The sequence below is a fragment of the Dendropsophus ebraccatus genome, chromosome 1 (assembly GCF_027789765.1).
Source record: "Dendropsophus ebraccatus isolate aDenEbr1 chromosome 1, aDenEbr1.pat, whole genome shotgun sequence".
Taxonomy (NCBI): domain Eukaryota; kingdom Metazoa; phylum Chordata; class Amphibia; order Anura; family Hylidae; genus Dendropsophus; species Dendropsophus ebraccatus.
The window spans coordinates 45,564,879-45,590,401 of record NC_091454.1 but is presented as its reverse complement, the minus strand read 5'-3'; the positions used below and the strand labels follow the sequence as shown (position 1 = coordinate 45,590,401).

The 25,523-nt window shown below is 43.6% G+C and overlaps 1 protein-coding gene across 3 annotated transcripts; it reads left to right on the top strand.

Moving 5' to 3' along the window:
* The first annotated feature begins 15,240 nt into the window (after nucleotides 1-15,240).
* On the top strand, nucleotides 15,241-25,109 carry HNRNPAB (heterogeneous nuclear ribonucleoprotein A/B). Of its 3 annotated transcripts, none has more exons than XM_069970291.1 (9): nucleotides 15,241-15,383; nucleotides 15,505-15,693; nucleotides 21,086-21,254; nucleotides 21,478-21,636; nucleotides 23,007-23,138; nucleotides 23,832-23,925; nucleotides 24,448-24,603; nucleotides 24,714-24,796; nucleotides 24,917-25,109. In XM_069970291.1, the coding sequence occupies exons 2-8, from the start codon at nucleotides 15,536-15,538 to the stop codon at nucleotides 24,782-24,784; spliced, it is 939 nt and encodes a 312-aa protein (XP_069826392.1). In that variant the 5' UTR covers nucleotides 15,241-15,383; nucleotides 15,505-15,535; the 3' UTR covers nucleotides 24,785-24,796; nucleotides 24,917-25,109. The 3 variants fall into 3 exon arrangements, with proteins under 3 accessions (XP_069826392.1, XP_069826382.1, XP_069826372.1); XM_069970271.1 differs by having other exon boundaries at nucleotides 15,242-15,383; nucleotides 15,505-15,732; XM_069970281.1 differs by lacking the exon at nucleotides 24,917-25,109 and having other exon boundaries at nucleotides 15,505-15,732; nucleotides 24,714-24,797.
* Nucleotides 25,110-25,523: the final 414 nt, after the last annotated feature.

Here is a 25,523-nt window from a genome sequence, read left to right as displayed (position 1 = left end):
TTAGTGATGATAATGGCAAGGTATTTAAATTCCGTGACAATCTTGAGAGGAAAGGGGAGGACAGGCATGTGTGCCACATCAACATCCAGTGGCAGCAGCACCGACTTGTCCCAACCAATAGACAATCCCGAAAATCTGCCAAAGTCATCAATAAGCGTGATAGCCGTAGCCAGAGATGCTTCAGTGTCATTTAGATATAACAATAAGTCATCTGCGTATAAGGCTATTTTCTCCTCTTGGGGACCCCTCTTAAAACCACACACACCCGGGTGGCAACGTATTAGGGATGCCAACGGCTCTATGGCTAATGCAAAAAGCAGCGGCGACAGGGGGCACCCCTGTCGCGTACCCCGCTGCAAATCAAATCTGGCAGACAGGCCACCATTTATTTTCACACGCGCGCAGGGTGAGGAATATAGCAGCCGGATCCAAGAAATAAAGTGTGGCCCGAACCCCATTTTGTCCAGCACTGCCCATAGGAAGGCCCACTCAACACTGTCAAAAGCTTTGACAGCGTCGAGTGAACACACCGCCCTCCCCCCCGAATCCTCCGAAGGCAACTGGAGATTAACATATAACCGTCTAATATTCATGGCAGTGGACCTGGCTGGAATGAAGCCCGTTTGGTTGGGATGAACTAGAGCACTCATGTAGAGGGAGAGTCTGTTGGCTATGGCCTTGGCCACTATCTTGATATCCGTAGATAACAGAGAGATGGGTTCTATAGGAGCCCGGCAAGGTTACATCTCTCCCCGGCTTGGGTAGAACTACAATTATTGCTTCCCTCATGGACTCCGGAAGGGAGCCTGATTCCACAGAGGCCTGCCACACCTCCAACAGCTTGGGTAACAGCACTTCTCCCACCTTTTTAAATAATTCTCCCGGCAACCCATCCATCCCCGGTGCCCTGTTGTTGGTGACAGAGGAGGCCGCAGCCTCTAGCTCTTCTAATGTCAGTGGGGTCTCCAATGTTTCCCGTACATCAGCAGTTAGGACCGGTAGGGGGATAGAAGACAGGAAATCCCTGATATGATTGGGAGTGGCCTCCAATTTGGAGCTATAAAGATTGGAATAATAAGAATAAAAAACTTGTAAAATGTCAGGGGAAGAGGTCACCAGGGCTCCCTCATTATTCCGTATGTGGGTGAGAAAGGTCGAACTTTTTTGAGCACTCGTGATGACAGATAAAAGATGCCCAGTACGTTCGCCTTCTACAAAAAACATATGCTTAGCAAAGTTTCTCTTATGGGCAGCGGATTCAAGGTCAAAATCTGTAAGTACCTGTTGGGCGTCTCTAAGTCTAGCTGAGGTAACAGCAGAAGTACCTGCAATGTGATTCTCCTCCGCCTGTAGAAGGGAGTCCTGGAGAGCAGACCGTAGATGGCCTCTTGCTCGCTTAGTTCGGGTAATAGTTTGTATAAAATATCCTCTTAAATACGCCTTCATGGCATCCCACTCAATCTGCGGAGTGGCAGTACCAGAATTGTGGTTAAAGAATTCTTCTGCTGCCATTTGAATACCAGGCGTCTCGAGAATAGAAAGCCAATGCGGATTAAGGCGCCAGGACCGCACTGTGGGTCGCCACACCCCAGGGTGTTCCAGGAGGAGGCTCAGGGGGGAATGGTCAGAGAGTGACTGCGGCAAATATTCTACCTCTATCACCAAGGACAGCGTCCGGGCATCCCCAAGGGCAAGGTCTATGCGAGACAGGCTATTGTGTGTGGCCGAGTAACATGAGTAGGCGCGCACACCCGGATGCCGTGCCCTCCAAAGATCAAAGAGAGCTACCTCGGGTAAGAGCGCACCCAATGGGGTCAGGCGCGCAGTAGAGGTCGATGCCACCACAGACATCCTATCAAGGGTGCCATTCACAACAGAATTGAAATCACCTATGAGGAGCAGTGAGGCATCCGGGTGTGACGCAGCAAAACTCAAAATTGTTTTTAAGACTGAGCCATTGTATGGTGGAGGTATGTAGAGTGAACACAATACCCACTTAGTAGCATAAATGGAGCAATACAAACAAACGAACTGTCCGTGAGGGTCTGCATGAACCTTTAGACAAACAAACGGTATATTTGTATGGACCAGTATGCTCACCCCCCGGGAATACTGTGAATAGTAAGAATGATAGCTCCAGCCTATCCACGACCTGTGTAACAAATGAGCTGTGTCTTTAGTAAGGTGGGTCTCCTGCAGACACAAGATGAGGGGGTGGAAAGTACGTAATTTATGGCACTCCCCTTTAAAAGACCCATGTGACCTAAGTCAGCAGAGCATATGCCTGTGCTCACATGACAGTACCTCCATGGTTTTCCCATTCTGTCTGCAGCAGTTTTGGTGAGTGTAATACCATATTCATACTTGTGTTGTTTGGGGGCAGCCTTCCCCGCTGGTGGTGCTGGCTGGGACTTTTGGGGGGGCACTTTGGGTTTGGTCCTGTGACATGGGGGTTGCAGGGCCATTCCATGGCCTCCCCTCCCTGCATGTGCACACTTTGCGGGGGTGACGGTTGCTGACTGACACGGTGTGGAGTTAGCGTAGGGACCCGTGTGAACCAGGAGACCTTTGGGAAGACAAAGGAACAAGTGTCGCACACCTTCCAATGCTCCTAAATTAGTGAAGATTCACATTTAACTCATACCTCCCCACAGTTCATTTTAATGTACAATTTAATGCATGCAAGCATCCGGGCAATAATGCAAACTTCTAAACCTTACAGTTTACAGTGAACACACTTCAAAATAACTGCTAATAATAGTGGGCAAAAATGCTAATTATAAGGTGACAAGGAATCCAAAACAGGATAGTAAGTGCACTTCACTACTGAGGCCATTGACTACTGCATTCATACTAGAGATGTTCTGCACAATCAATAGAGTGGGAGATGGGAGAGCAGCAATGTTTATTTAGCAACGATGATCACATCAGTATGGCCCACAAGGTATAGTTACAGTCTGGTACAGGTGAATAGACAGTCCAAATAAGGGAGCTCCACCAACTGGCACAAAGGGCAGCAAATATCCAGGGTCCTCCTCTATTGTAGGCTTTGGAAGTCCCTGCTTCAATACAGTAATAGATCCTAGTTTCTGGCTGCAGCGTCAGATCCTCAATTACCTTAGCCTCAAGACCAACCCACCCTGTAAGTGATGGCTTCTCCACAACCCCACAAACATTCTGTACTCTCATCTGCTTCTCTTTTCTCGGCTCCTCATACATTAACTAAAACCCCAACAACAAGCACCCCCCCCCCAACCTCATTTACCCCAGAGAAGCTGGTTTCACCCCCCCTCCCCATAAGGGCTAGGGACAGTGGTCAGGGCCCTGCAGGGGGCGTCTCCAGCATCCAGACCATCCCTTCGAATTGTGTGGTTCCCCCATTGTCCAGTCTGTAGATGTGTGGTCAGTCCCAGCAGGGGGTCATTAGGAAGAGTTGTCTATGCTGATTAAATCATCCACTCTTCCTGTGCTCCTCTAGACAGATCATTGTGTATTCAGCCCCACAGCCGAACAAAGCAATAGCATGGGATCTCAATACACACATGGACTGTTCTATATTTTATAGTATCACCTTTCACATATAGTTTTTATTAAATAGGTAATATACAAATTGTAGAACTTTTTTGCTCCAGCTGGTTTGAAAACTATTTTCTCTAGAATATCTCTTTAAAGGCATTTTCTGGGCAAAATGTATTCAAGATTACACCCAGAACCCATCAAAATAGTTATTTGCCAAAGCTGTGGTGCCAGCATACACAGTGAAACTGGGCAGGAGGCAGATAGGTCCATACATTGTGTAGAATAGTTACTTAAATTTTAGCTGAGCTGCAGTAACGCAACTTGGCCACTACACAATGTACAGAGCTGTCTGTTTCCTTCTCTATTTCACTGTGCACACAAACTCCAAAGCTCTAGCATTTGATTGACAGGGTGCAGAGTGCCAACACTCCATTAAACTGATACTGACCATATCCTTTTTTTGAGGATAGGGTATTGATAAATTTTGCTTGGAAAACTAATGTCCTATTCTTATTGGGGCTTATGCACAGAACTGAAAGGTGCTCAGGACATTTCATGGCAACTTGAACTTCCATCAGCAGCTGCACCTGCATACAGTTTAGAAGGTTGAAACGTGACAGATATGCTTTACGTCTGTATAACGTTTATGGGCTCAATGGGGAACTTGCATCTTTCTTTAATTAGATTAGTTACTTAGGACTGATCCTGTGCAGTATAAAATTGTGGGAGGAGAAAGTCTCGGGACACCCTTTTATTTCAGAAATGAAAAAGAAACAACATATCTGAATACCCCAGCAAGTAATGAGTGAGGGGGCCTCACTTTTAGGCTATGTCCAGAACATGGCAGCCATCTCGGAAGCTACCATATTGGATCAAGGGCAAGTCTTTCCAATGGGAAGATGGTCATATAGCATACTAAAGAAGACCAGAACTGTCTCAGAAGTTGATTTGCAATATCTCTTGTGGTTCAAAAGTTATTAAATGTTCGTAATGATTGGATCCTGTGCCTTCAGCTCTGTGTTCAGCACCATGGATAGCACTGCAAAACACAGAGCTGAAGATGCTGGATCCAATTGTTATAATCTTTTGAACTTATGTGTGGATTTAAAAGTAATGGGAGATATAAAGTCCCACCACTTATATTCCTGCTGGATCCACTTTTGGCTTTGGTTTAAAAACTGCTGTGTGTGAGACTGAAGCCTAAACAAAGCTTTTTCTCATGCACCAATTCTCAACTGAGAACATAGCATATGCAATGACACCTTTCTTCTAAACACAATAGCACCTAACTTAGGATATCAAAGGCACCTTGGGGGGTGTTAAAAATACTGTTGCATACACTTACAAGATAGATGGCTGAATGGTGAAACAAGCATAGGATAAAAAAAAGAACAGATCTGGGGCATTCTAAATCAGGGGTGTCAAACTCTAATACACAGTGGGCCTAAATAAAAAAATTGCACATGGGTACATTCACAGTACATTCAACAGTCACGGGCCAACCTTGATGTCTGTTGCTGTGGCCTAGTATGCTGACTACCTGGATGTGATTCATTCATTTCTAAGCCACAAGCTTAAAATTGCCTGCTGTCTAGAATATTATAATATGGAAGGTCAGGTAGTCGTCCAGACTGCTCATATTCTAATCAACTGCGACTTCCTGCGGGCCAGTTTAACCTCCTAAGGACGGAGCCAATTTTCGTTTTTTCCTCCTTGTGTTCAAAAGGCCATAGCAGTTGCATTTTTCCACCTAGAGACCCACATGAGCCTTTATTTTTTGCGTCACTAATTGTACTTTGCAATGACAGGCAGAATTTTTGCATAAAGTACACTGCGAAACCAGAAAAAAATTCAAAGTGTGGTGAAATTGAACAAAAAATGCATTTTGTTTATTTGGGGGTTATTTGTTTTTACGCCATTCGCCCTGGGGTAAAACTGACTTGTTATGCATGTTCCTCAAGTCGTTACGATTAAAACGGTAACATGTATAACTTTTCTTTTATCTGATGGCCTGTAAAAAGTTCAAACCATTGTTAACAAATATATGTTCCTTAAAATTGCTGTATTCCCAGGCTTATAGCGCTTTTATGCTTTGGTCTATGGGGCTGTGTGAGGTGTCATTTTTTGCGCCATGATGTTTACTTTCTATCGGTACATTGATTGCGCATATACGACTTTTTGATCGCTTTTTATTACATTTTTTCTGGATTTGATGCAACCAAAAATGCACAATTTTGCACTTTGGGATTTTTTGGCGCTTACGCCGTTTACCGTGCGAGATCAGTAATATGATTAATTAATAGTTCGGGCGATTACGCACGCGGCAATACCAAACATGTTTATTTATTTATTTTTATTTATAACATGGGGAAAGGGGGTGATTCAAACTTTTATATAGTTATACAGCATAGATTGATGAGATAGGCACTTGATTGCTTTCGGCTGCTGCAGCCGAAAACAACCAAGTGCCGAGCTGGGATCAGCACCATTTTGGCGAAGACCCCGGCAGGTATTAGACAAGGAGATCGCTCCTCTGGGACAACGTGACACACTGCATACAAGTGATCGGATGCAGCTGTTAACTTTGACAGCTGCCTCCGATTACTTAATTAGCGGGCACGGCGATCGGACCGTGCCCGCTAATAGCCGCAGTCCCGGGCTACACACGGCACCCAGGATCGCGGCGGTTCAGAGCGGGGTCGCCGCGCGGCCCCGCTCTGAACACCTCTTGCGGATGCATGACGTACCGGTACGTCATGCGTCCTTAAGAGGTTAATGGCCCTATTCCACGGGCCGTCTAGAGGAGCAAACGAGCGCTGAGAGCCCCGCTCGCTCGCTGCCGCCGCTATTCGCACAGCTGCGGCGAGCAGGTGAGTGCGGGAGGGTCGGCGGGGAGCTGCGGGGGGGCTGCCCGGGTGATCGCTGATCGTCCGGGCAGCCCATAGGATCTAGCAGCGTCTGCTGCCAATGCTCCTATTTAACGGAGCAACGGCAGCAGATCGCTGCTATATCAGTCGAAAATGTTGAAAAACAAGCGACTCCAGCAATCAGTACGATGTCGGCTGATGGTTGCACTCTATTCCACAGGACGATTATCGTCCGTAGCGGCCGATAATCGTTCCGTGGAATAGGGCCTTAAGGAAATCAATTGATTTCTAGGGATGAGCGAACCGGGTTCGGGTTCGAGTACATCCGAACCCGAACGTTTGGCATCTGATTAGCGGGGGCTGCTGAACTTGGATATAGCTCTAAGGTTGTCTGGAAAACATGGATACAGCCAATGACTATATCCATGTTTTCCACATAACCTTAGGGCTTTATCCAACTTCAGCAGCCACCGCTAATCAAATGCCGAACGTTCGGGTTCGGATGGACTCGAGCATTGATTTCCTCAATGGTCCAAACATGCCTGTGACATGCCTGTTGTAAAAAGAGAAAAATATCTATTCCGATAACATTCACTATTGCTGAACATGGCAGCCTCTGCACAGCGAGCGGTGGTTGTTACAGTACCTGTTGCCCCTTTCGCTGCCGTTAAACAGAGGTGGATATATAAAGAAAGGATACATTTATTTTAATGAAATTATATGGAATGACCCTTTAGCAATGTTCATTTGTCGTTCCATAATCTTTAGGTTTTATTGGTACTATGTGTGTGTAGATCAGACCTTTTGATCACTTTTTAGTCCATTTAACCCCTAGACGACCGTTACGTCACCAGACGACCCAGGGCGTAACTGTACGTCCTGGGTGTTTCTCCTGCTGTGAAGCGCGCTCCGGAGCGGAGCGCGCTTCATAGGAGGTGGGGGCCGGCTGCAGTGAGCAGCCGGCACCTCACTGTTAATGACAGAATGCAGCGATCGCGCTGCAGCGTGTCATTAACTCCTTAAACGCCGCAGTCGCGGCGCAGCATTTAAGTCTAAGTAACAGGGGGAGTCCCCTGTCACTTACCGATCGGGACCCCCGCAGTGTGACTGTGGGGGTCCCGATCGTTAAAACATATAAAAATAAACATATAATATACTGTAGTGTGCATAATTGTCCGATCTATTAAAACATAACCAGCGTCATTGTGAAAGGCGTACGCGAAGAGGAAAAATTTTGTGGATTACCGATTTTATGTTACATTATGTATAAAAAAAATTTTATAAGAAGTGATCAAAAAGTCCGATCTTTACAAATATGGTATTAATAAAAACTAAGAGATCATGGCGGAAAAAATTACACCACATACAGCCCTGTAGGTGAAAAAATAAAACTATTATTAGCGTCACAATAGGCCCATTTTATTAATAATTAATTGCCAAAAAAAAGGATTTCATTAAAAAAAATATATAACATTAGAGTAAACATTAGTGTAAACCTGCATATGGTTGTGTTCGGACTGACCTATACAATAATGGTATCATGTTGCTTTTACCATATAGTGCATTACGTAGACACAGGAACCCCCCAAAAGTTACCATATTGCATTCTTTTTTATGATTTCACCAATTTATATCTTCATAAATAATAATTTTAGAATTTCATCATACATGTTATGGTAAAATGAAAGATGCCTTTACACAGTACAACTATTCCTGTAAAAAACAAGCACTTACATGGCCCTGTAGATAGAAAACTGAAAGTGCTAGAGCTCTTAGAAGGGGAGGAGGGAAAAACGAAAACACTAAGATCAAAATTTGCACGGTCCACTGCGTCATTTTGGGCCTGGTCCTCAAAGGGTTAATGTAGTGTGATGTAACGGAAAAAAAAACTGCCATTCTGGAAAAACGGGGCTGAAATAAAAAAAATATCAAAATGTTACATGTGCCTAAAAATGGGGCCAATAAAAACTTCACCTCATTCTTAAAAAAAAAAAGTCCTAACAGAGCTCCATCTCTCAAAATACAAACTTGATTTATTAATTTAAAAAAAAAAAATAAAGTTAAAATGTAATTTGCCAGAAAAAATAATAAGCTTACGATCCCAAGGCACGGCAGGCCTTGAGGCTATAAGCTTTTTCTTTTCCCTTCCATTCTAATAGACGGACCCCACTATACTTTGGGAGTATCCCAGGCATCAATGCTACAGCTGGCAGCCCTTTCTTGACCACTGTACCCCAATTATTTGGGAACATTTGCACAAAGCTCAAGGGGTTGCGAGGTGAGAGTCCTAATATACCTATAGGACACTTTGTTATCCTCAATATCACACGGGGCACTGTCCTTCGCTATCTTCTTTGTACAAACATGTCATTTAGACTGCATTAAGAATGCCATAAACATCAAAGGCAGAATTGTTTTTTTTTGTTTTTTTTTTATACCACCATCCAAAAAATAAAATAAAAGGGAATCAAAATGTTACATGTACCAAAAAATGTGAAAACCCTCAGGTAGCTCCATGAATAAAATAGTAAACGTTTCACATTATGTCTGTGAAATATGGAAACACTAATTTTACTTCAACTATCACTATTAACGTATGAGGTGTCAAGGTGACATGTGAAGGTGGGTTTTGAGTGCTGAAACCCCAAACAATCAATAAAAGGTTGTCAAAAGCATTGCTATGTACACCTATTAAAGATATCTAGTACACAGAGTTGAATGAATCACAAGTATGGCTGTGTCCGTTAAAAAAAACCGATCCGTTTTGATCCGGGTTTTTTTTACAGTGAAAGTCAATGGAAAAACGGATGCACACAAATGCATACTTTTTTTTTCTTCAAAAAACTGATAAAAAAAACTGATTGCAAAAACGCAGTGTGAACCCAGCCTATCCCAATTTGGAAGTTATATAACAAAACTTTATTGCTGTACTATCCCAAACATTAAAAACAAGACCTGGGAGGCGGGAGGCCATGCTGCTGGGACATATACCATTAGTTCAAAGTGCTAGTGCATCATATAAGTAAACCAATTAACTCCTTCATCAGCATTAATGCATGTAATAAAGTGCAGGTGCAAAAAGACATCATGCCTAGAGTATGCTGACAATTAGATGCACAAAAAGTAATACTAGTATTAATACACAGGTCCCAGTCCCCTGGCCCCCACAAACACTCCAACGTTGTTTTGCTTCCTGCTTCCTCAGGGAGTACTTCCAAAATTTATGGTGTCATGGTGAACATGAGAAGTTCTAAGTGCTGAAACCCCCAATGATCACTAAGAAAATCGGACAAAAGCATTACTATAACTGTTAATTTCCATTTGGTCCCACTCAACTGTCCTAAGAGAGTGGCATGACTGATGTATGAAATTCTTGAAAGATTTTCTTTATAAACCTTACCCCACATATGAATGCCTTTCTAAAAATCAAGCAAGTCCTTGATCATTTTAGCTAAGCCTCCCTAAAATGGGGTCAGTTGCCTGCAGTTTCCACTGTACTGCAACTTCAGGGTCTTTGCAAACAGGGCATGTTGCCCAAGTACCACTATAGCAAAATGCATGCTCCAAAAAGCCACTGAGCCCTGCAGTGTGATCAAAACAGTTTACATTCACACATATGGCAATGCTATATGTCCGCCAGGACTTGCTTAACAATTTATGAAGTGTGAGTCTCTGGTGGCACGAATTAGGCACAACATATGGGGTGCTAATATGGCAGATCTATAGAAAATAGCAGTTTTCACATTAAAATCTGTTAAACACCAGTGAGGTCCAAAAGTTGAGTATACTACTTTATAAATACCTTAAGGGGAGTAGTTTCCATAATTAGTTTACTTATGGGAGGTTTCCATTGTACTGGTACTATTGGGGGGGGGGGGGGGTATCACTGCAAATGTGACATAGAACCCAAAAAGTAGTCTGGCAAAATCTGCACTACAACTGCTCAACAGCACTTCTCCTCTGAGCCTTGCCGTGTTTCCAAAAACTAGTTTATAACCATGACTGGGGTAATAAAAATTGGTGTACCTTTTTTCCTTATTTTCTTTATGGAAACTGCTTAGCTAAAACTACATAATATTATAAAAGAAATAATTTTTCATTATTGTTGCCCAGTGCTAAAAACTTTTTTCCAACACCGACAGGGTCAAACTGCTCACTACATGCCTAGATAAATTCTTTGACGGGTGTAGTTTTCAAAATGGGGTGGTTTCCACTGTACTAGTACCCAAAGGGCTCCACAACTGCAAAATTGCAACCCAAAACCATCCAAGCAAATTTGCACACACACACACACACACACAAAAAATATAACTGGCGCTAGTTCTCTTTTGACCCCTGCTGTGTGTCCTAAATGTAGTTTACAACCCCATGTGGGATACTGGCTTACTTGGGAGAAATTTCAAAACAAATTTCTGTATCCCCCAAGACCAAAAAAAACGCACAACTAGAATAAAAGTGAATTGTGCAACACAAATCCCAATTAAAACCATACTTTTATTATACTGCAATAAAAGAACACCTACAAACAATTAATTTCAGTGAATTAAAACATTGGAAGTTAATATGATCTGCTCACCCATGGAACCATTTTGCAGGAGTGTATTGGCGAGTTGGCTACGAATAGTTGTCTCTAAATTTTTCTTTATCTAAGTTCTAATTATACACGTATCATACTTACCTTGCCACATATATAGACACTGTCCTGCAGTACTCCAGCCTAAGGCTATGTTCACACGTCGTAGGAGACTGGCTGTTCTGTGACCCGGTCTTTGAAAAGATCATCCCGGACATTCCTGCAGTACCGGCCGGATGATCTTTCGGGACGCAGAGTTCTGATGCAGGCACATCCGTGTGCGCCTGCATCAGAACTCCCCACAGCTCCAGCCGCTCGCTCCACAGTGTGCACTGACATAATAATAATAATAATAATAATAATAATAATAATAATATTTATTTGTATAGCACCAACAGATTCCGCAGCGCTTATTTAAATATATATAAATACATTACAGGTTATATATTAAAGGACAACTCCCACAAAAATTTTTTTTTGCTCATTTAACACACATTACAAAGTTATATAACTTTGTAATGTGGTTAAATACCCGGCCTGGCCCCCTTCCCCCACTTTCGGACCCCCGACCCCCCACCCCGGAAGTTAAGGAATGTATACATTACCTATTACGATCGTCACGGTCCTCTTCTCCGGGGCGGCATCTGGTGACGACGACGTCAGAGCCGAGGGGCGGTCCGGGTCTTCTTCCTCCTCGGCGTCTTCATGCAAAGTGAATGGGGATGAAAAGGCTGCTGGTGCACATGCGCACCAGCAGCCTTTTCATTGGCTGGAGCGCATCACATGGCTTCCAGCTTGCTCAGCCCTGATTGGCTGAGCTTGCTGGAAGCCATGTGATGCGCTCCAGCCAATGAAAAGGCTGCCGGTGCGCAAGCGCACTGGCAGCCTTTTCCATCCCCTGGACCCGGAAGTTGGAGACATCGCTGGATGGCGGAAGGCGGCGACGGAGAGGCGGACGGCGGGCGAATCGAGTGGCGATCGTCACCGGAGAGATGGTGAGTATGGTGTCTGTGTGTGTCTGTGTTTTTTTTTTTTTTTGGGGTCCCGCGGGAGTTGTCCTTTAAATTATACAATGAATAAATTACAACAACAAATTAGAGACCTGCTCTCAAGAGCTTACAGGCTAGGATGACTGGGAGTAACACGAGAGGCAACAAGTGCTTTATTTGTCAATGTTCCAGTCATTGTACATGGAATCTCTAAGTGCCTATAGGCGGCTGGGCAAGCCAGTCACATTCCATTTTCTAAGCTCAGATGACAAGGATAGTGTAACTAGCACCAAAGAAGTTATAGAGAGGATGGAGAAGGGATAGCAAAGGGAGACGAGATTACGAAATGTTATAAGCACGCCTGAAGAGATGGGTCTTTAGGGCACGCTTAAAACTGGGGATGTTGGAAATAAGTCTGAGGTCTTTGGGTAAAGAGTTCCAGAGAACTGGTGCAGCACGAGAGAAGTCTTGGAGGCGGGAATGAGAAGTTCTGATTAAAGAAGAGGTTAGTGTGAGGTCATTTGCAGAGCGCAGAGCACGGGAAGGATGGTAGGTGGAGAGGAGGGAGGAGATGTATGGAGGGGCAGAGTTGTGGAGAGCTTTATGGGTGAGGGTGAGGAGTTTGAACTGTGTTCTATATTTAATGGGTAACCAGTGCAGTGACTGGCACAGAAAGGAGACGTCGGTATAGCGGCTGGAGAGGAAGATGAGCCTGGCTGCTGCGTTCAGGATAGACTGGAGAGGGGAAAGCTTAGAGAAAGGAAGACCGATTAGTAGGGAGTTACAGTAGTCAAGACGGGAATGGATCAAGGCGACAGTCAGAGTCTGAGCAGTGTCAGTGGTGAGAAATGGACGGATTCTGGAGATGTTTTTGAGATGTAGATGACAGGAGCGTGTAAGAGCTTGGATATAGGGAGTAAAGGATAGATCAGAGTTTAGCATGACCCCCAGACATCGAGCCTGATGCACAGGAGTTATGCTAGTACCACAGACTGAGAGGGAAATGTCGGGAAATGACATTGTTTTCTACGGCCGCTATTCGCTGAATTCACTGAAAACATGTCAGTTGTTTGCGGCGCCGCTAGGGATCCCATTAACAGCAATGCAACGTATATTCTCGTAACAATCACGGCTCTTGATTTTACGAAAATATAAGTTGTGTGAACATAGCTTAAGTAAAGGTCATATGAGGGCCCTCAGGAAGCATGAGAGCAGGGTCGCCCTTATTAGGGCAACAATTCTGCCGTCAAAGGCAGGGTAGAATAGAAGCAAGGTGAAACATAGAATGAGTTCAGTCTGTACATCATAGTCATATGTTTAAAGATACTCACACGACTACAAATCTGTGACATTATACATCCTGGCCTATGTATGTTGCTCAACATCAACTCTACTTTTTAATACACTGGCCTTTTTTTTTGTAAGTGTGCTTTTATTGCAATATAATATTAACGAAAATCGGGCAGACTGATTTTTTTTTTACCAAAGTGCCAGGGAGCAGAAGGATAAAAAAAATAAAATTCACTTACCTCCCTGGCTCCAGCGCTGGTGCCTGCTTACCAATATTCCAGTCCACGACTGCTTCCTGGTTAGAGAGGGGACTTTGAACGTGACATTCCAGGCCCACTCAGCCAGTCAGCGGCTGAGACGGGACCCTGCATGTTATGTTTTTCATCCTTCCTGGCACTTTGGTAAAAAATCAGTCTGCCCACAATTTTCCTTTAAAAGTTAGGTTTCAATTGGGATTGTGCTGCACGATTTATCGATTCTCCTTAAGCCCAAATCAGTTACTGAGGACAAAGGTGATGGCCATATTAGTTACCACAATTCCTATACACCCATAGTTGAATAAATATAAAACAATCTTTATTAGACTCATAGCTGTGTACAGGTATATTCAAAAGGGAGCAACCCTGATACCCTGAGACTCTCTAGTGCCAAATTGACTACTTTGTCATAAAGTATGGCTCCCCACCCAAACTGCATCATATGTTAACCAACTGACATGTGCAAAGGTAAACTATTGTAAACGCATAATAGGACTATTATGTGAATATATGCAGTCACTGCACTGTATAAATCATGTCCAACAATACATATCATATCAAAATACCAGATGCAAGAGAGGTCCCGGCACCTAACCCTGCATGACACGTTCTGTTAGCCTACCGGTAACTTCCTTAGGGGTACCTGCCACCCTCCGGCGATTGCTAAACGCTATCTCCTGCTGTTCACTTATAGGTCTATGGGGCAGCAAGATGGAGGTGATGTCCCGGCTTGTTTTCCTGCTCAGTCTAGATCTCAGAAGGGACACCTGATCAAATTGCTTTGACACGTCACATTTTTCCAATTATAGGTATGCTTAAAGGCCAAAACTGACTTTGTCCAGAAGGGTTAATGAGCTCGTTAAATAAAAGCTCAGCTCTTATTGGTTGCTATGGACAGTTTAGGGTTCAAGCAGACACATCTGGACCTATATGTTTATGCTGATGTACGTTTGTTTCCAGTATGCGGCTCCCATTGCCAGTAAAGTAATGACAAAGAAACGGTAACGCACAGGAGAGGACACAGAGGCGCCTGCATGCGGGGGAGGATGGGGGCAAGCTGGCCCATATCTACCAATCTGAATGAGACCAAGATGGATTTCATCTGCCCATAGTAACCAACCCCAGCTCTGCTTTCTCTCCTCATACCTAGTACACTAACATCTGTGATTGCCTCTCATGTAGGTCCATCAGTCTGGCCCATAGGGCTTCTGGGAATTGTAGTTTCCAGTCATATACAGTAAATGCCCATTTTACTATCAGAGAAATCCAGAAAAGAAGAAAAAAACAAACAAAAAAACAGCTGAATGGCAAAATAAGTTTCTCTCTGCATGGGATGTCTACACCAGCTATGGGAACAGCGTGATTCTGGGAAAAATGGCCGACTGTGGGATAACTACCTACAACACAACAAAACCTGTAAATCGTCTCAGCATCTATGGCCAACCTACTGTATACGGCTTTCTACGCCGGTAACCCGCCTGACTGATAGGGTCACAGCGTTATTAAAAGCTGCAGACTCTTTCATAACAAAAATGAGCATCCCCCACCGTCAGACAATAAGATCTCCCCCACAGGCTCGTCCACTTTGAAAGTCTCGCGAGAAAACGTTAGCAAATCGCCCCGCCTTCAGCTTCTGCAGTACACCAGCCAATAGCGAAGCTCGATGAGACGATATTGTTAGCACAGTAACCAATGGCGTGCGGCCGTGTTCAGCGGTGCGCCGTTCCGGCTTTATAAAGGTAGCCACGAGTTGGCATTCTCACGAGAAACCATTTTGGAGGAGGCGAGCGCTGCTAGGGGCTTCGTGCAAGGGCGTCTTCGTGAGCTGTCAGGAAACGAGGAGGCCGACTTCTACATCGACGCTACCCACCCCGCGACTGTTTTTACGGTACATTCCTCTGAGCTTACGTTTAGCTGTGCTGCGTGTGGCGCGTAGATCACGTGTTTAGCGCTAAGGATGTGCACGTCCTCCGGCCTATAACGCTCTTCTTTTTCTATTCTATTTGAAGGACGTGATCCCCCTCTCTCGATTGCTCCACAATGTCAGATACAGAGCAGCAGTACATGGAGACCTCCGAGAACGGCCATGAGGCTGCAGAGGGAGACTCCGCCGATAACAAACAGTCCGTGGCGCTGGTAGGCCAAAATGGTTCCGGGGGTGAGCAGATCAGTGCAAGCAAAGCCGAGGAGGACGCAGGGTGCGTACCTGATATTTCTCCCAGTATAAATCAAGCAGCGTAAGTTGTGCAACTTTTCTCTGGTAACTATATTTCTCGATGCGATGTGTTCCGTGCCTCCTTTGTTCCCCTGCTTTTGTTGGCGCCATCTGCTGTAGGGGGAGGGCGGGGAGGGGCCTGGCTGCTCCCGGCAGGTTAGCTGCTCTCCTTTATGGCCGGCTCCTTCCTGTTCTGCTTTGTACACAGAGGCCATGCCTGTGCTTACCGGCCTCTACAGCTGCCGCCATCGGGCCCGGCCTGTGTGCGGGGTAGCGGCGCCGGCTATGGAGGCTCGTAAGTGGCTGCTGTATTGTGATCATGGAGATCTCCTGTATTGTGCTGAGCCATAATCCCTCCACTATTCATTGGGAATGCTGCAGATCATCTCACCACCAAGCCTTGGGCCTCACTTATTGTGTCTATTGCTGACCACCATGCTGCAGATTTTTAGAAATGTAGTTTTGTTTCAAAACCTATTTATAAATATATATATTTTTTTAACTATATTGAGGCCCAGTAAATAGTGCATGCACATGTTGTTACCTTAGGATTCTATGGCTGCTGACTGATGGATTTTTGGGCCTAGGGGTATTCTTTTACAGTTATCCCCATCCTTAAAGAAGTCCGGTGGAAACTTTTATTAAAGTATTGTATAAAGTTATACAAATTATCAATATACACTTATTACAGGATATGCACATAAAGTGCTTTTTTTCCCCTGCACTTACTACTGCATCAAGGCTTCACTTCCTGGATAAAATGGTGATGTCACGACCCAACTCCCAGAGCTGTGCGGGCTGTGACTGTGGAAGAGGTTGATGGCAGGCGGATATTGAGGGACACAGGGCACTGGAGGACACTGAGCATCCCTCTGCCATCAGAGTAAAAGTTTTTCCGCTGCTACTCCGTATATGCTTTACTTGCTGCACTATAGCTGGCTATTCTCTTTCCTGGAATAGGAGTGCAGAGGACCTCACCTGTGGGTGATCAGACGTTGCAACGTGGATAAAAGAAAACGTATTCCAGCAGTCCAATAAAATCCAGTATTTATTGTTAATTCCATAAAATCGTTACATACAAAAAAAGTAGGAAAATGCTACTCGTTTCGGCCCACTCTGAGCCTTGATCACATCATAGGCTTATCCTGTGATCAAGGCTCAGTGGACCGAAACGTGTCTAGCATATTTCTACGTTTTTTGTATGTAACGATTTTATGGAATTAACACAATAAATACCGGATTTTTTTTGGACTGCTAAAATAAGTTTCCTTTTATCCATCCCTCTGCCGTCATCCTCTCCAGCAGCCACAGCCTGCACAGCTCTAGGAGTCGGGTCGTGACATAACCATTTTATCCAGGAAGAGAAGCCTTAATGCAATAGTAAGTGCAGGGAAAAAAGCACTTAAAGTATTTCCTGTAAAAATACATTACGTGCAAAAAAAACTGCCGGACTTCTCCTTTAGGGTGCCTTCACACCTACCGGATCCACAGCGGATCTTACTTCTGCGGATTCGAAGCGAGAACCGCTGCGGATCCGGTATCAATTCATCCCTATGATGGCACATAATCGCAGCGGGATTGACATCCCGCTGTGAATATGTGCTTCAACTCCCTGGTGCCCGCAGCCCCGCCGCCACATCCCCTCCCATCAGCCCGCCACCGAGAGCATACAGTACCTGCTTGGCAGCACGGCTGCAGTGAGGCTGCCGGCTTTGGTCCCGCTGAGATCAGCTGAGCCGGGAGCCTCACTGCAGCCAACTCCGCAGAATTGAGATCTGCTGTGGATCCGGTAGGTGTAATGGCACCCTTAATAGAAACCTTTCACCAAGGCAATGTTGTATGGCCATGTTATGGAGAAGGAAGAACGGAGCAGATTAATATATAACTTATTGCAGGAAAAGATTCTGTGTAACTTGTTGCCTTAAATCCCTGAGCAGTATGCAGTGCTGCTCAATGTGCTGGGCTCCTTGGCATGGAAACATTGGCTTTAAATCAATTTAAAGGTTTTAATAAATCTTTTGCCATGGACATACATATAAATCTGCTCAGTTCTTCCTGCTCTATAACCTGGTGGTGACTTGGATAGCATGGTCTTGGTGACAGGTTCCCTTTTAAAATTATAAATGGATTGGTGCTCACTGGGAATGTGGTAATATTGTGGCCTGGAATAAATGCAGCTGGCCCCATATGAACAGAGTGCTCCACCAATTCCCTAAGTGATCGCCAAATGTGCTGCCCATTCTTTCATTCAGCAATTCCTGCAGTTTTCTGGGTTTACTACAGTCTAAATTTTCAGAACTGTAGAGAATGAGCACTGTTTTAGCCTGTAATTGGACCACTTAAACATGGCCTCATATGTAGCTGCTGCAATAGTTTGGAGCTGCTTGAATCCAGTCCTTTTGGGAAGTAAGGAAGGGACGAGTCTGCATGTTTTGACTTTTAACTTTCACTTTCATTTCAGCTTGTATATTGGTGTATAGACACTGTCCACACTGCTGGCGATTCAGAACTATGCATTAGGAGACTGTAGTACAGTGCCTTGGAGACACAGCAGGGTGTTGTGTCAGACATCTTTAGGCAATGAGATACCCAGTATATCTTGACATTGGCTACTGGGGCCAAGAATACAGCTTTTGAGGAGTGTGGTTTTGAATAACAAATGGGATAAAAATCCCTAATTAAACAGATACAGCTCACTATCTTTGACTGGCCAAAATGGGTTTACAGTCAATGGACTGCCATCTGCTGATGTAAAATCCTTTTTCAAACAAGAGCTAATCTGAGATTGGCACTTGTTTCCAGAATGGGTTGGCCTGTCTGATAGGGCCCTAAGTTAAGTAGCCGGGATCATAACTAGCCCTATGGCTGCACATGATGCGTTAGGTCCAGCCCATAACTCCAAGCATTTTTACTGTATGGTTGACCTTGTTAAGGGTTAACTGATTTACTAAGCCCAACATATACCTCTGACATGGAAGAACCATAGTAGAATAGTAACTGTTCATTCATACTTGATTGTTAAACATAGCCTAAAGTGGTACTCTGGTTGGGACCTCTTTTTCTGCAATGCTTGAGAAGGGGGATGGGTGAAAGCAATTACATTTGCTGATCTCCAGTGGCCATGGTCTGTGTGGCAGCAGTAAGTGAGCAGCAGTGCTGCAGCTGTGGAGGTAAATAGGTGTAATTGTTTTTACCCAATCCCTCCTGCCCACTGCAGAAAAATCTGTGATGGGATCCTCTGGGCTTTGAGCTGTTGCAGAACTACAATTCCCATCATGCATGGACAGACAAAAGTTTTTGCTGCTCAGACATGATGATTTGTTTTGCAGCAGCTGGGGGGGAGGAGGTTCCCCATCCCAATTGTATTTACATTCAGAAACTAAACCAATTCCTATGGATTGATGTCAGAGCTTGGAATTGATGATTTGCAGCATAATGGGGTACATTAATAAAACCTATAGCAACCAGCCTGAAATCACATGGACTTCATCTTCCCATTTAATTTTAGTGGCACAAATCCACTACAAATCGGCAACATAGATGGACACTCTGCAGATTAAAAGCACTGCAGTTAGAAAAACTTTCACTGTGTGGATGAGATGTCAAATCTACAGACCTTGGGGGAGACTTATCAAACATGGTGTAAAGTGAAACTGGCTCAGTTGCCCCTAGCAACCAATCAGATTCCACCTTCATTTAAGTTTGTGAGAAATGAAAGGTGGACTGATTGGTTGCTAGGGGCAACTGAGACAGTTTCACTTTACACCATGTTTGATAAATCTTCCCCTTTGTGTGGAAATCAATGTAGTATACATTTAACAGCAGGAATGAAAGCTGTGCTGTTTGCTGTAGGTGGTATGCTTTAAGCCCACCCCTTCAGTCTTCTGTTCAATACTATAGCTTTTTGACATGTGAAACATGATTCTTTATGTAGTATTTACTTGTATACTGAATCTCAAGGCTTGTGTGACACAAGCACCTATTTGTAAAGCAAATGTACCATTAGGTATATTTAAGGTTTTTACCTGAATAGACTGGCACCGCCGACCGGTTCAAGCACACAGCCCCAGGCTATTCCTGGGCATTGGAGACAGGCCTGCTGACCCCTAGTGTGGTGATATGCCCTCCCCTGATGCTGCTCCATTAAAGTCAATGGGGCTGTGTCAGAGTGGAGGGGGTTTCGTCACACTGGGGGTGGGCAGGCCCGCCTCTAGTGCTTCAGGCTGTGTTGGTGTGTGGGAACCGGGCTAAGGTTTAAAAAAAACGCCCATATGCTGATTCCTGATAGTCTCATACTTACTATGAATCATACTCTGTTTGTGGGTCCTTCCACTTGGGGTCCCACCTAATCAACCAGCACACTCCACATTAAAATTTGTGCTGGTGCTGCTGATGGGAAAGGGCTACATCTTGAACCCATAGTCTGGAAACGCAGGTGAGCTAAAGCCAACTCCCTCAGTTGGGAAACTCTTCACATGTGCATCTCTTTCTGGCTGTGGTACCTGCACAATTTGGGGATGCAGGACATGCATGGCCCTTGATACCAGTGGTGCACATGCTGGAGGCTGATCTGGAATGATTATTCAAAGAGGAGTGGTGAGATGTGCCAGAGCATGTCACAAATGCTGAGCCACAACTCCTCTTTGACTCTTTACTATAGGAAAATAAAGATTGTGCTGAATCTCCTCTATGTGGGGTCAGAATGCGTACAGATTCCCTTAACACTTAAAGAAAGCCACTATAGTAAAACTGCTCAGTATACAGTATTAGTAACTGAACTCGCAGCACTTGCTAACAGCAGCTCTACCTCATACAGCTAAAATCAGACTTCCCTCCACCAGGCTTGACTGTTCTGCTCTGTGGTGAGTCTGTCCATAAGAAGGCTGACATGAAGGAACGTGTGACCATCCCCCCACCCCCAATGTCCATCACTGAGTCTGTATATGCCTATGGTGGACACTGGGGGGGGGGGTGTTGGTCACATGCTCCTTCATGTCAACAATCTTATGGACAGACCTAACGGGGCAGCACAGCCTGGAGGGGGAGGGATCTGAATTTAGCACTTTAGCTCTAGGGTACACAGGGAGCTGCTGTCAGTAAGGGTAGGGAGTACAGTTACTAATACTGTACACTGAACAATTTTTACTATAAAGTGGCTAACCCCTTTAAGTAATGCAAACATGGTTTATCTGTTTTATTAATGGCATATGGGTTGGTTACCTAATTCCTGACATATTGAATGATATTGAGGATTTTATCAAATGATGTGAATGTTCTTGGCTTGGAATTCAATTTATTATGCATGTAAAGTCAACATGCCCTAATACTTTCCTCCTGCTTTTTGGTGTTCCCTAAACTGATGCACTTCATTCTAGGAAAATGTTTGTTGGAGGTCTAAGCTGGGATACAAGCAAGAAAGACTTGAAAGATTATTTTTCAAAGTTTGGGGAAGTATCAGATTGTACCATCAAGATGGATTCTAATACAGGACGATCTAGAGGATTTGGCTTTATCCTGTTTAAAGATGCTTCAAGTGTTGACAAGGTCTGTTTTCATCTTGGTTGTAAGATTATGCCTTTGTATGAATGTGTTTCTGACCGTATTGTACCAATAAGACATGGGTTTTCTTTGGCCTTCTGCCTGATGGTATATTCAAAATTGCTGATTATGCAGTTTTCTCTGTTCACCATGTGTGCATGAACTGGAAATGTACCTTAATGTGTTAGAAATTATTTGCTTTCCTTAAAAAAATAACTGAATTTTTCAGGTTCTGGAGCAAAAAGAACACAGGCTGGATGGAAGGCTGATTGACCCTAAAAAGGCAATGGCAATGAAAAAAGATCCAATAAAGAAAATATTTGTTGGTGGTTTGAATCCAGAAGCTGGAGAGGACAAGATAAGGGAATACTTTGCAACTTTTGGAGAGGTATGGTTTCTGTTAAATAATGGCTACTACTTTGTGTTTAGCAAACAAAACACAGTAATCACTGAATTCAAGGAGATCAGTAAAAAATTCCAGTAAACTACCCAATCATAAGTCTCCACTGATGCCCCCATTAAATATGCGAACAAGAGTCTGTGGAGCCTCGGTTGCGAGTCTCGAGACACTGGAATAGCCAGAAATCTCTAGCCTGTTGCCACGCGGCGCCTCCTTGATGGGGAGAGCACCACACCACCCTGTTAGATAGCCCCTTAAGTTCCACTCGGTTGCGAGTATTGGAGCATAAATAGGGAAACAGGGTGGCCCCTTTTGTGTCAGTCTTAACTCAAGGTGCGAGTATTGCGACATGACAAGGGCTTGCCAAGGCAGGCATCCATCCACAGCCGCTTTGGGGTATTTGCCCCTCGTCACTGTGGAGCAGGATTCTGGCTAGTTAGGGCTAGAGATATCTGGCTATTCCCGTGTTTTGTGACTCGCAACTGAGGCTCCACAGACTTTTACATATTTGTGTTTAGCAGCCAAACTGCTAGCATGCTGCAAATGCCCATACCACACGCTTAGCTGACATAAACTGGTTGGGTAATGGTACAGTGGACCTGGGGTATGCTTTTGTTTAAAGGAACCTGTTCCGTATAACATGCCGTCTGAGCGGTAGGCAGCATGTTTATAGAACAGGTGGAGCTAAGAGGATTACAAACTAAAACATGTTTTTGAGTATTTTTTGTATATTATGGGGCAGCCATCTTGCCTGGGCTGCTTTACAGCATTTAGTTATATGCTTTATAGCAAGCCCCATGGTGATAAGACAACAGTAGCAGGATCTGTCTCGTTAGGATGAATAGAAAACCTTTCTGAGAATACTGTGACGTTTTTAAAGAGGTCATGTGTACACTACGCTAAAACGTTAGCCAACTTTTAGCAATTCAACTTTATTTTGGGGAATACAGTTTCTCACTAGCCATATATGACTGTTCACAAAAGGCTGAAACTTGTGCCAGAAACTAGCCTATATGACTTGCACCTTGTTTTCTGCATGTGTTTGCACTTTGCTCAGCTAGGGTGTTAAAAGGGCACATACATAGGGTCCATTTACACAGAAAAATTATCTGCCAAAGATTTGAAGCCAAAGCCAGGAATGGATTTGAAAAGAGGAGAAAGCTCAGGCTTTTCTTTGACCTGATCAGTTTATAGTTGGTTTCTGGTTTTGCCTTCAAATCTTTGGCAGATAATCTTTCTGTGTAAATGGACCCCATTGCGACTCAGGTGTCCCACTAAAAATCTTGTGTATAAACATAGCTGTTTGCATGAATTAGTCTAAGAGTTAAATTGCTTCTGTTAAATTCTATAAATTTCAGATTGAAGCAGTTGAACTTCCAATGGACCCAAAAACAAATAAAAGAAGAGGCTTTGTCTTCATTACATTCAAAGAAGAAGATCCTGTAAAAAAAATATTGGAAAAGAAGTTCCATAATGTTAGTGGTAGCAAGGTAAGATATATATATATTCTTACTGAATATTTTTTCTTGTATAAAAAGTGACCATAGAATATTATATAATTCTTGACTAAAATCTTGATATATCTACAGTGGCCCAGGGGGGGAATTTTAAGGTACTATCTCCTTTGTTAATCATGTTGATGGCATCTAAATAGCCAGGATCGACACCGTCTCCTGGCAGAGTTTTGTTTACAGCATATTACAGCAGACTGTTCTGATGGCACAAGCTCATCTAGGTTCTATAGGCCATGTAAACACACAAGTGGTTTAGCCAAGACCCAACGGTAAACACTGGTGTGACTTTCTACCATAATTGTGTTCTGTGTCTTGGACTGTCTCTTGGGTTTTGGCTAAGTGAACAAAATATTGTGGACATAGCCTATGTTAAATTACTGATAGTTTCTAAAACCCGCCCATTGCAGCATTATGAAATCCCAATCCTTGTGACTTAGTGTCAATCCAGCGTCAGTAAGGATGTTTTTGTCTAGTGTGTTAATATACAGGTATTGGCAGCCTAACTGTCCCAGCACTTATAAATAAGTACCTAGACTAAATGTTTAGTCATTTGCTTAACAGGTGAGCTTAGGTACAAGTTATGGGAGGGGTTGCTTTAAAGTTACTTTATTCTTTATAAATCCTGTTCCATGTGTTTTTTTTTTTTTTTTTTTTTTTTTTCTTTAATAGTGTGAAATAAAAATAGCCCAACCTAAAGAAGTATATCAACAACAGTATGGTGGACGAGGGGGTTTCGGTGGCAGAGGTGGACGGGGTGGAAAAGGTATGTTTTGTCATGAAATATAACTGAGACTTAGACTGCAAGTTGCAAAGGCATTTCATTGTTGGAAGAAAGGAAAACCAGACACTGACATATTTAGGTCAGATTTAGAGAACAGGCATTCGTGGGAAAGCTGCCTGTATTGTGTCGAAATGGCATCCTTAAGGCTTTGGTCCCATACTCTACCTCTGTATGTGACCTTCCGTTTCATGAATTCTGAGCATTACTTTTTTCCCTGTTTGCAGAGCTGAAGGGGTTATATGCAGAAAGCACTGCAATGTACATGTGGTCTAAATTTTAGCATCAAGTGATGCCAACTAAAGGAATAGACCCTTAAGTGTACACGAGTAGCTCAATCTATTTGTGGAAGCTTATCTTCATGAAAGACCAATACAATGGCTGCCACTGTTTATAGCTAAATAAAAGATGGTGGACTAAACTTTTGGAAAGTAGAGTAGTGCTTGAGGCTTCTGTGTGCATCATACTATCTTTTGCCACATGTAAAACCACCAAATCTATGCTTAGGTCAAGGACAGAGTTGGAATCAAGGATACAACAATTACTGGAACCAAGGTTATGGCAATCAAGGATATGGATATGGCCAGCAGGGTTATGGTGGCTATGGAAGCTATGACTACTCTGGATATGGGTATTATGGATACGGACCAGGTTATGATTACAGTAAGTTTCAGTAACTGATGAATCTAAAAACAAACTTTTAAATTCATTGCTAATCTGAGCAATGTAGAATCTGTTGTCCAAGACCTTTCTTTTGTTTCCTCTCGCGCTAGGCCAGGGCAGTGCAAATTATGGAAAAGCTCCTAGACGTGGTGGCCATCAAAATAACTACAAGCCATATTGAACATTTCTTCAGGTATGCTTAGTTTAAAATACTGGTATTTCTGGTTTTTATGTTATAAATGAAAATCAGGGTGAATGCAGAGTGGTTGTTTTGTATGATTTAAGTAATAACAACATGTGGTTCTATCCATAGGTAAAGACAGCTGATTTGGGGGTCTGCTTAAAACTGCAGCTCTGCATCTAGGGACTGCCTCTTGGAGTTAAGTATGGACTCTTGCTCCTTTTGTACAGAAGGCCTCATCCTAGGGAACCAGTGTCAACTTCCACCTTTTTATTTTGTATTGTTTGTGTCATACATTTCCAGATTTGGAAGTGTTAATTTTACTGTACTTTTTGGTACCTTTTTGGATTCTAATGTATTGTAAGGTATTTTACATGTGCAAATTCACCATTACATTTTTGAAGCTATCAAAGCTTTTGAAATAAAACCAACTTTGAGTAACCCGTTTCAGCCTGCGGTTTGAATGTTAAGCGCATGTTAAGACTGGTGACTGTGTTAAAGGGGTATTCCTGCACCAGAAGAAAAAGGGTGCTAAACACATGATTGCTTGCCTAGATTCACTGCCTCCTTTTATCACTCAATACTGGCTCCTGTAATATGTAGACCCCATATTATGAACTGCCCACTCAGCAAATTGCTCACCACATGAGTGACCCCCTCCACAACTCGACTAGAGCAGTAAGGGAATCAGGGCAGCAGGCAATCATGTGTCTTTTGTTTTTGCATCCTTAAAAAAAAA